Source organism: Tasmannia lanceolata, unplaced genomic scaffold (assembly GCF_043159265.1).
Source record: "Tasmannia lanceolata isolate RefF3 unplaced genomic scaffold, GAP_Taslan_0.1 ptg000018l, whole genome shotgun sequence".
Taxonomy (NCBI): Eukaryota; Viridiplantae; Streptophyta; class Magnoliopsida; order Canellales; family Winteraceae; genus Tasmannia; species Tasmannia lanceolata.
In genome coordinates, this window is record NW_027518695.1 from 4324614 (window position 1) to 4335668 (window position 11055).

General features: G+C 37.5%; 1 protein-coding gene across 1 annotated transcript; it reads left to right on the forward strand.

The window, feature by feature from the left end:
- Positions 1–9246: 9246 nt before the first annotated feature.
- On the forward strand, positions 9247–10412 carry LOC143851483 (ethylene-responsive transcription factor ERF003-like). Its single transcript, XM_077360940.1, has 2 exons — positions 9247–9400; positions 9635–10412. The coding sequence occupies exons 1-2, from the start codon at positions 9321–9323 to the stop codon at positions 10008–10010; spliced, it is 456 nt and encodes a 151-aa protein (XP_077217055.1). The 5' UTR covers positions 9247–9320; the 3' UTR covers positions 10011–10412.
- Positions 10413–11055: the final 643 nt, after the last annotated feature.

Genomic DNA, 11055 nt, shown 5'->3' on the forward strand with positions numbered 1-11055 from the left:
TATTAAATAGTAACTAATAGATATTATTAGAGGATTAAATAGTAACTTGCAGATTATTGCTAATTATTAAATAAGATCATATCACGGAGCTTGAATTATCGGTGCTTAGAGAAATTTCGGAAATACTTAAAATTTTGGGCATTTCCACTGTCGGAAATATAAAATTGGGCATGTCCACCCATGTCAAAAAGCTACCTGAAAAATTGCTGAAATGACCAAAAAAAAAAAATTGTATCGCGAGGACGGTACAAGGTTAATTCTAGGTAAATCAAATGCTTGTGTCCTCCCTAAATCCAAACAGAGTAGGGCTGCACATTTTTTTTGAAGCAAACTCCTCCCATCAGTTTGGAGAAAATCCAAGCCACAACAAAATTGGGGTATAACTGAATCAAACCTAACCAATTTTGACCTGTTCGGTTTGGTTTGGTTTGGTTCACGGTTTATTCGGTTTTTGGTTAAGCTTTAATACAGATCCAAATCAAGTAGTTAAAATTTTCATACCCTTAGGGTGACTACAGTGACAGAATTATCCCTAGACTACCTAAAATGGCTAAAATGCCCTCTAATAAGAAGACAAAAGAAAGGATGTGCAATTTTGAGTTAGGGGGGGGGGGGGGGGGGTTAAAAATGGGCGTCTACAGGAGGTGGCCAAAATCGGGTGTCTACAGTTTCCCATCGGTTCAGTTCGGTCCATTTTCGGAATAAAGCTAAAAAACCGTCAACCGGAATCGGATTGGTAAAAGTCTTAATCGTGATCGAACCAATACCAGGAAAAACCGAACCAAACCAAACCGAAAGGCTCGGATCGATTCAGTTTTATCGGTTTGGCCGGTTTTTTGTTCAACCCTAAAACAGAGAAGAGGGAGTAGCCAAATGTCCCCCAATAGAATATAATCCATGGATTATTTTTCAAGATCAATGGCCTTGATTTTTTATAGAAGCCCCGGAAAACCCAAAATTTAGGGATTTGCTAGTGTCCATCGCAGAAGGCATTTCGTGGATGGGTTGTTGCATGTGAGAGCAGCCACACAGGCTCACTTTTCAGCAGATTTTGTCTTCATTCATGAAGTGGATGCTCTCACATGCAAAAGCCCATCTGCGAAATGCCTTCTGCAATGGACGCTAGCAAATCCCAAGTATCTATTATCTTGATCCTCATAGTCACCTTTGTAATTTTTTACTAAAATTACTATTAAAACAGATTTTACACCCATTCTAACGAGAGGAAACCAACATAATTGATTAATGATAAGGACATGAACAGTCTTTAAAAAATATGGTTGGGAAGTCTTTCAAAATTACGGTTGGAAAGGAAATGAAAGGTCTTTCAGAAGAGAGGGAATAACTAGAGACCATGGCAGAATTGCATTTCGCGGCTGGCTGCTGCATTTCAAAGCATGCCACATTGCCACCTGAGATGAATTAAATGAATAAGACAAAATCTTCTGAAAAGTGAGTCCGTGTGGCTGCTCTCACATGCAACAGCCAGCTACGGAATGCCTTTCTCCGATGGCCCCTAGTAAATCCCCGTTAAAAAATACGCGGTAAATGACTTAAATACCCATATATAAGGCTAATTTTTTTAATAAATGCTATCATCACAAAACTACAGATGAATGAAGTCGATGCTAGTCTAGCACATCGTACACCAATGATATAAGTGGTGGAAAATTTGCCATTTACGACATGATTATGCTCTGAAAAAAATACTAAAAGAATACTTTGAAAACCCTTCCTAAAAAAACACTTCTACCTCGTTTAATTACCTGATTAGATTATATCAGATTAAGTATAACCAAATGTCCCCAACAACACCTTGATCGGATGATCTAGTTCTTTATCCATCAAGCCTTGTTTAGGGTTCCACCAAGAAAAGCTAAATCGTTAGTTTTTATCGTCCATTGTCACCCGCATAGGAGGTTCTGTTGGGATAAGATCAAGATCACGTGGGTCACCTAATGATATTCTACAAGATCAATTGTTCTTGCCCCTCACCTCTTAGATCCCGAAGATTGCCTAATAAGCAATATGTAGTGGTTAAATTTTCAACAAACGACATCATCTCGAAAATTATCACAAACGGTTGTTATAAACAAACACCAGGAGGAGTCTCTCTTCACAAATTATACATCTTTACATCCTGCGAAAGGCGGTCCGCTACCTTTCTAATGTATATACCTTGGATCAATTGTGCATGCTATGTCTGTGAGATCAATATCATATGGGTCAGGTAAATGACATTCTAATGCCATTAATTGTAAACTTGACTTTTTGCCTTGTCCATTCATCTATCAATTCTTGGGTTTAGAAGGGACGACCAGCAACTCATACCACGAAATTCCCTTGAAACACTAAAACCATTACGAAAATGACAAAATCACCAGTCATTTTCACTTTCGTCTTTATTTAACAAACGGGTTCCCCGTTTTGGAATTGTTTTCCTTTCAATTTTTACACTTATGTGCTTGTCTTATTTGTCTAATTAATGAACATTTTTTTGTAGAATATAAATCCTACTTTCTTCGTTTAAAAAAGGAACAATTACCAATGGGGGACAAACATTAGGCAAAATGATCAACATGACCCATGCTTTTCAAAATTATCAACGAGGGACAAAAAAGGTCTTGTCAGTAAAAGCTGGACGAAAATGCCCGTTGGCATTTACAACATGTTTAGACCTTGTTTATTTCCTTCTTCCCTCTTCTTTTACTTTTCCATTATCACCTTTTTAATTTTTCACCCTACTAGTCATCTCCCTCCTTATTCAGCCACCATTATTGCTGGCAAATCTTGAAAACTTGAATGTTGAGTTCTTACCATCTATCTCTTCGTATTTAGGTTTTGTTTTTCTTTTTTTTAGGGTTTTGCACTATTTTTCATTCATCTATTTCTAATTTATCTTGTTTAGGGTTTAAGCAATTTGTATTTTAGGGTGAGTTCTGGAGATAATGCATGGATGACTTCACTTACTTTTTTGGAAGACAAGTAGTTGTATAAGAAAAAGTTGATGTAATACATGAATGGATGGCCACACATTTTTTGATTTACTTAATTTTTTTTTGTTTGTAATACACAAATTGGGATGTAATACATGAAGAACATTTAATGAAAACAACATCCATTTCTTTCGTTATTTCTATCATGAGCATAATTGTAATGCCATTAGAAGAGTTGCTATAGGCAGGGGGTTTTGTAGTAGAAGGGGTTTATCAACTCTCTGGAAGGGGTTAGTAACTCTCAAAAGTAGGGTTACCAATTTTCGAATGGGCTTATCAAATGCTTGAAAATTGGCCGAGGGTATTGGAGTTTTGGAAGGGGGTTTTCAAGTCTCTAGGACTGGGGTTACCAATTTTCGAATGGGGTTACCAAATTTCTTTTGAGGAACAAAAAAAAAAAAAAACAAACGATGTTAGTGAAACCTTTTCCGATGCGGCGATATGATGCACATACTATGTCTTTCTCTTTAAGGTGAATTTGCATCTCTGCGGAAACTAATTCCGATGCAGCAGATTACTGGCCACAATCACCCACAGAATACAACAGCCCGACGCACCGTCGATCTTCAAGAACTGCATGATCAAGAAGATTCGAACCACTCGAACACTCCAAAAGCCCAACAAAATACGTAAAATAAAAAGATGAAGAGATAAAACTTTGTTTATAGTAAAGTAGAGAAAACAACAAGAAACGGTAGTTTTTGTTGTTCTGTTGTTAAAGAAAACACAGAGAACTTCCTCCTTCTATAGACTTAACATGTCCGTTCAACATACCATCTAATGGAGTAAATACGTCCTTTAAGAAAAGAGCCGTTCAAAAGACGTTACAGATGCCAAAGGTCGCATCCCAACGTTAAGGAACGGCGCAGTTATTCGAAAAATAACAGCGGCGTTATTTACTCAGTTAATTGACGTTCCAGTAAGCCGGCTTACCTAATCAATAACGACGAAGGTATAGGGAAGTTAAAAGGACAGAAACAAAAATTAAAATACAGGAAAAGGAAAAACCTTGACTCACATGCGCGGTTGGGCTGCGCCCGTGTGGTATAGCTAAAAGCCCACTGGGTCCACTTGGTGGCTCATGCGCGTAGGCTCTATTTCTCCTCTTCTCATTTACAAAGCTAAAGAAGTGAGAAGCTATTTAAACACATGAAGCTTTTCTCCACTTTCCAATACGGGACTATTCGCTTTTGTGAAGGAAGTGAGCAAACTCATTTTCCAAAACCAAGTGGCTTCTTTTTATAAACAAAACAACTTTATAAAATACCAACAAGGGGCACTTTTGTATTAAAATACCAACAGCTGCTCTCTCATGCAAAAGTCAAACGTGAAATGACTTTCCCCGAAATGGCCTAGCAAATCCCTTACTTATATAACAAATTGACTAGAAACCTTATTTCAATTTTAGAACTTTATTTGTATGGTTTTGAATTTAAGTTTAGTATCAAAGATTTTATGCCTGCTCTAATATTCCCATAGGGTTTGGTTGTTGGTTGTGGCTCCCTGGGGCAGACTTTATATGTTAAAAATGGATCCCTTATCTTGAATCTTGTTATCTTTGCATGTGAGTGATGTGGTTGATAATACTATTCAAAGAAGTAGATTGGATGAGAACACATTCGTGTGTTATGGCATAAACAATTGAATTACATATTTGAGAGAAAAACATAGAATGTCTTATTAAAGACGAAGTTCATGATTCTTGACTTCACTGATTTCTCGTATGTGTGGATTGTGTTAATGGAATATACACTAAAATTAAGAAATGGGGATCTACTAGGAGTAAGGGTCTTTAAAGTCAAGGATGAGAGATCTCAGTGAGACATCTTATATGATAAAAATTGAGATTCGCCAAGATACATCTCGAATGTTTATCCCCAACCCATATAGACGAGGTTCTCAAAATGGTTTAACATACATACTTGTTCTAGTAGCATTGCGCATGTTGTTAGGAACGATAAATTTAGTTTATTAGTGTCCTGAGAATGATCTAGAGAGGTATCAGATGAAGATCGTTTATGCTCAATAAGGAGTCCTATCTATACCAAAAAAATATACAAGATTGGTCTTGATATAGATCACTGGAATTCAATAATTATGAGCAAATATAGAAAAATAACCTTGAGGTAATTGGTTATTATGATTATGGCTGCTGACTGTGGTGATACTCAAAAATCCACATAAGGGTACTTTTTTATACTGGAAGTTGGATCTGTATCGTCGAAGAGTATGAAGCAGTCATTGACAGCTTCAACTATTAGGCTCCGTTTCTTTCGATATAAAAATGGAATGGACGTAAAATTTATAAAATTTATAACATAAAGCAAATTTTACGTCCATTTTTACATCGAAAGAAACGGAGCCTTAATGTGGTTCTGAAATTTACAAGATGGTTGTGAAATTTCTTTATAGAGCTTAGTGATTGACACCATCTGAAGGCCAATGAGAATTTAATGTGGTGTAGTTATGACTGCATGCCGTTTGGTTGCTGGGTTTTTTTTTTCCTAGGATTTATGTGGGAGAATATTTAGTGGTCACATCAGCAAAATCTTGTCTTGAAAATGGTGGTCTCTCTTTCTCTCCACTCATCATAATATCTTTCTCTAATTAATGCTTGTCCCCTATTTTGTCTCCTACCTTTACCCACATAAATCCCAGGAAAAAAAAAACCCGGCAACCAAACTGGAGCCCCCTAAAAGAAAGGGCTAACAAATGAATGGTTTGGATCAATCAAAGGTGGGACCAGCTATACCACATAATTGGGGATTACACATTGTATTACAATGAGGTCGGACCTTACTAAAGCATTTTCCTCTCTAGAAGAGATGCAATCCAAGGCATGAAGGCAGAGCACCCAATCATAAAATATCCACCGTTGGATTAAGATAATAAGTATTTTATCTGTGAGGGGCCCACCGTCCATAAGAGGAAATTGCTTCAACTTCAAGCAACCGACTAAAATTGAAATACAAAAAGACTGTTATTTCCCCTAACACCCTTGATTTGTCTTACCCTAATTATAGAAGATGAGACCACGCTATCCATCACCCACGTTGTCTGCTGGCGCACGATAGACTGCTGTCGCACGTGCAGTGTTCCACCACCCCCTGTTGAATTTCACGCTAAAACCACACCGAGCGTGGGACACACCCTTTTCGTCCTACTTGGATTCTTTCCTATATATCGTCAGATTATTTTACTTTTTTTTAGAGCATTTCATGTGCAGGGAAAATGGGCGCATGTGATCTGTTCATTTCATTATCATTTTCCTTTCAAATTTCAAACCCCCTTTTGAACGTAATTTTCTTGATTGTTATCGTTTTCAGCCACCTTCAATGTATTCAAATTTGGAGATTATCTATCTTGGGATGAAATTATTCATTTATTCAAAATGAACTAATCTTAAGCAAGTAGGATTATACACTGAATCTAGGTGTATAAACCATCCTATTGTCCAATCTTCCCACATGAAATTGAATCCAAACCATTTAGTTGATGGGTTATATCTTGGGTGGGCCACCATAGTGTTAAACCTCGCCGAGTCAACTTGAAACTCGCACGAGTTGACTCAAATTGAGAGATTAAACGAGTTGACTGACCAATAACTTTTCATCACAATCTCCTATTTTCCAACATGAAAATTAATCTAAACCATTTAATTGATGGGTTATCTCTTTGGTTGGCTATAGAACCAAACCTTGTTGACCCAACTTGAAACTCGGCTGAGTTGACTCAAATTTCCAATAGATGAGTTGACTCACCAACAGCTCGCCTGGCATGAAATTTGAAAAGAAAAGAAAAAACACAACTGAAGATATAAACTCACAACCTTTTATCTGATGCAAATGATGCTAGTCTCTACTGAATACACGCCTTTGATGCTCTATGTTGGTAGGAAAATCTCCTCAAGTTTAGTTGACTCAATTCAACGGACACTGTCTAACTTTCTGTAGATTTCTTTCTAAGTTAGAATTTCTAAATCTAGATAAGCTAAAATCCTTGGTTGATTAGGATTAGTAAATATTTTAGTAGAGAGAAATTAGGAAATAAGAAATTCTATAAATATGGTTGTTTGTGTATATTGAATGGGAGAACTTTTCATGAAATAATAAAAAAATCAGTTTTTTCACTCCTTCAATGTGGATTCAAGGTTCCCCATGGATTCAAAGGTTTATTTTATTAATTCTTTTACCGGGTTGAAAATGGTATTCTTCGCCTTTTCTGCACTCTTCCACTGCGTCATCAGCCAACTTCGAGTCAAGTTAAGTTCTCGAGTTTTTGAACTATGAAACTGAAACCGGGGTGGGTATGCTTCCAAGAATCCGACTGATACCTCGGTTTTGGACTATTAACAAAAGTTATATGGCGGAAAGATAGAGCTATTGCGCACCGTCGGATGGTCTGGAATCTGGGTTCATGAGCATGTGCATTCATTATACAAAAGAAATAGTTCATACAATATTTTTGTTGTGTAGTATGCAGGCACGATAATTCCTATTATTTGAAGTGCACGAAAGTTTTTTTTATTTTTAATACATAGGGAATAATAAAATGATCTTGTCCCATCACTTATGATTTGGTACAAGATGTATGATCGTTAGAAACATTTATCTAACTAGAGTTTTTAATACTCAGACATCCCATTGCCAAGTAATATTAAGAAGTCGGCTGTCTGTCGTTAGATTAAATATCAAGGGCAGCTCCTATCCGTATTCGTAACCGTGCCTACCGCCTACGGGACACAGTATAATTTCACGTCTAATTAAAGAGAAATGCTAAACTGAAGGGCGCCCTCTCGCAAAAACCAGCTAAAAAGGCGCCTCCATTGGACTATCTCATCAAAGTTTATTGAATAATAAATGCATTTGGTGAGATAGTCCAATGGGGTGCCCTTGTAGCTAATTTTTTTTTTTTGCTGGGGTGCTCTTCAATTTAGCATTCCTCCAAAGTAAATCACTAGTAAGAAAGATAATGGCGTTTGGATGATGATGATAAAAGAACAGAGTGACTTGAATCTCGTGACAGTTGGATATGATGGACTCTAATTAACTAAAATTAGCTAATTTATGAGGTACTGTAACTAACTAAAATTAGCTAACTGATGAGGTTAATTTCCCTTTGTACACAAAAACAAACTCTCTCATGCCAGTATTACAGTGCACATTAAACTATCAATGTATACAATATTCACCCAAAACATGTACACACGAAATTTCGGGTGTATAGTCAATGAGTGAAACCATTTTATCCATAGATAATGATAGAGAATAAACCCAATGTTAATATTTTAATACTATAGTTGTTATAATATGCCGGCACATACATGTGTGTATTTTTCAAAAGTATACTTGGGACCTCCTTGTTCGAAGATCCAATCCATTCATTTGGATCACCCCAGCATAAAATAGACTGGCCTACAGGTCGGAAATGTTAGAATCATCCTTTGGAGATGATATTTGGGGCCCAACAAAATTTACACTGAGGTGATCCAAATGAAAGGTTTGGATTTTGAACGTGGTGGATCCCATTATTATTTTTGAAGAATATAGGCGTGGAGATCATATGAACTCTCTTTAATAATTTATGTTAGACAAGGAATCAAAATAAGATCAGGTTGCCTAATTGTAGGGGTGTGGGTCCCTCTTGTGACAAGCCCATATGCTTTATTTTAGACTATAAACCATGGGTAGGGGTGTAAACAAGCCGAGCCGAGCCGAGCTTGGCCCAGCTCGGCTCGGCTCGGGCTCAGCTCCGGCTCGAATCAAGCTCGAGCTCGGCCCGGCTCAGTCAGGCTCGCGACCCTTACCGAGCTCGGGATATATTAAGGCAATGATATATTCACACCTCTCATCTTCCCTGGACAACCCTATCTAGTGTAATTTGACTACTCTTTTTACACCACGGGAGTGGTCCAAGTAACAAATGGGGTTTGAAAAAAAAGTGACATATTTTGCCTCCCCTTTCACTCTCTAGACAACCCTTTTAGTGTATATATATATATATATATATATATATATATATATATATATATATATATTAAATCCTTAACGAGCCTGGCCAGCCAGGTCTGCTCGGCTCGTTAAGGATTCGGGCCGAGCTCGAGTGAGCTTCCTAGCCCGAGCCAAAATTGACACCCTTAACCATGGGCCATCCGGCGTTTAATATAAACAAATAAGGGTAATTTTGTAATTGTCCTTTATCATAAAAGGATGGAGGCCCACTAACAGTACAAAAAGGACCATATCCCCAACCTCATTCAAACCAACCAAATCCCCTGCTTCAACCCAAAAGAAGGAAAAAAAAAAGATCAGATTTTTCTCAGCCATGGCAAGATTACACAGATTCAGAGGAGTGAGACAGAGGCACTGGGGCTCCTGGGTCTCTGAAATCAGGCACCCATTACTGTAATTCTCTGCACCCACATCATAAAACTTCCTTTTGATGCCTATCATTGTTATACATTTAACTAATTTTGTTCTTCATTATTCATTTTGCATATAATTAGTTAATTCTCTGTACCCATATCAGAAAATTTGATTTTGATACTGATCATTTCCATATAATGCTTAATTTTGAGTTTCAATTTCCATGTCAAATTGTACTTAATTTTAACTAATTTTCATTTTTTTATGGTTCAGAAAGACAAGAATCTGGTTAGGAACATTTGAAACTGCGGAGGACGCAGCTAGAGCCTACGATGAAGCGGCGTGGTTGATGTGTGGGCCTAGAGCAAAAACCAATTTCCCATATGATCCCAATACGTCGAATCCTTCGCGGGTTCTCTCCGCGAGCCTTATGGCTAGGTTGCAGGGATGTTGCATTGCTTCTCAGGAGGAACCAAAGTTGATGGTGAACAGGACAATGGAGGCAGAAGAAGGGATGAAACACATAGATGATGAGTATATTGAAGAGATGATTAAGGAACTTACTTATGATGGGTCAATTGAGATCTCTTGTTCTTCCTCTTCTCCTTCTCATCCTTCTTGTTCTTCTTCTTCCTCCTCTTCTTCTTGAGAGAGTCAGGAATTCGAGTGGGATGACTTATGTACAGTAGAAAAAAATGCTGAGGTCGGGTGTTTTTTGGAAACATTTGGACTGTTTGAACATCAGACCCGCTAAGGGTAATATTGTATTATGTAGAGTATTTTGGCCTTTTGGTCAGCCTAGTCATACTTTTTTTAATGCGGGAATTTCGGTGTGTTTGAAACTTGGAACTTGGAAGCGCTCAGGGAAACGCGCTTGTCTCTTTTTAGGCTTATCCCGAACAGGCCTCCCAATATTGCCAAGAGTCCTAAATAGTGGTATGGTTGTTTTTTAATCATGTGAATATTGTTATTCGGAGGATGATAGACTGAAGGGCGCCCTTGCAAAAAGCCAGTTACAAGCCCTCCTACTGGTCCTTATCAGCAAATTGCATTTATGGCTCCAGCCATTTCCATATTTTTTTTGTGCCCTTGTAAATGCACTTTCTCACAATGGGCCAATAAGGACGCCCTTGTAACTGGTTTTTGCAAGGGCACCCTTCAGTCTATCACTCCTCTTATTATTAATGTGATGTTTTATTGTTTTAAGTGTGACACAATATGGTCATTCTCCACGGGGATAGCTTGTTGGGCTTTTATTTTATCCTTGGATAAACTTGCTATCCTATCCTCAATTCATATCGACTTCGGTTCTTGGCTAAAACATTTTATCGGAACAAAATTGGTGAACAATAGACATGATAATTTCAAGATAAAATTATCTCATATTACACCATCAGCTTTGTATTAGAGACTTTTATTTGTAAAAAATGTTCTGAGAAAGGATTTGACAGAGAGGCATATTTAACTCTCTATATGTGATCTGCGGAGCCCAAAAGAGCGTCGATCCATTCAAATGCAAACCGCGCGATCGACTCGTTGAATATTCTAGCATATTTGAAAACTAGTTTATCATAGTTATGGAAAAACAGTCTTAGATACTCAGCATATTTTAATCTGGTTAAGGGTTGTAGTTATCGAGCATGGGGATATGAAGGGATATGGAGGGATATGAAGCCATAATAAAAAAATATAAA

What these genes read in the sequence shown, in the direction of transcription:
- LOC143851483 (XM_077360940.1), top strand. Translation starts at nt 9,321, where the DNA reads ATGGCAAGATTACACAGATTCAGAGGAGTGAGACAGAGGCACTGGGGC. An exon ending in GAAATCAGGCACCCATTACT is followed by an intron (nt 9,401 to 9,634) that starts GTAATTCTCTGC and finishes TTTATGGTTCAG; the next exon opens with AAAGACAAGAATCTGGTTAG.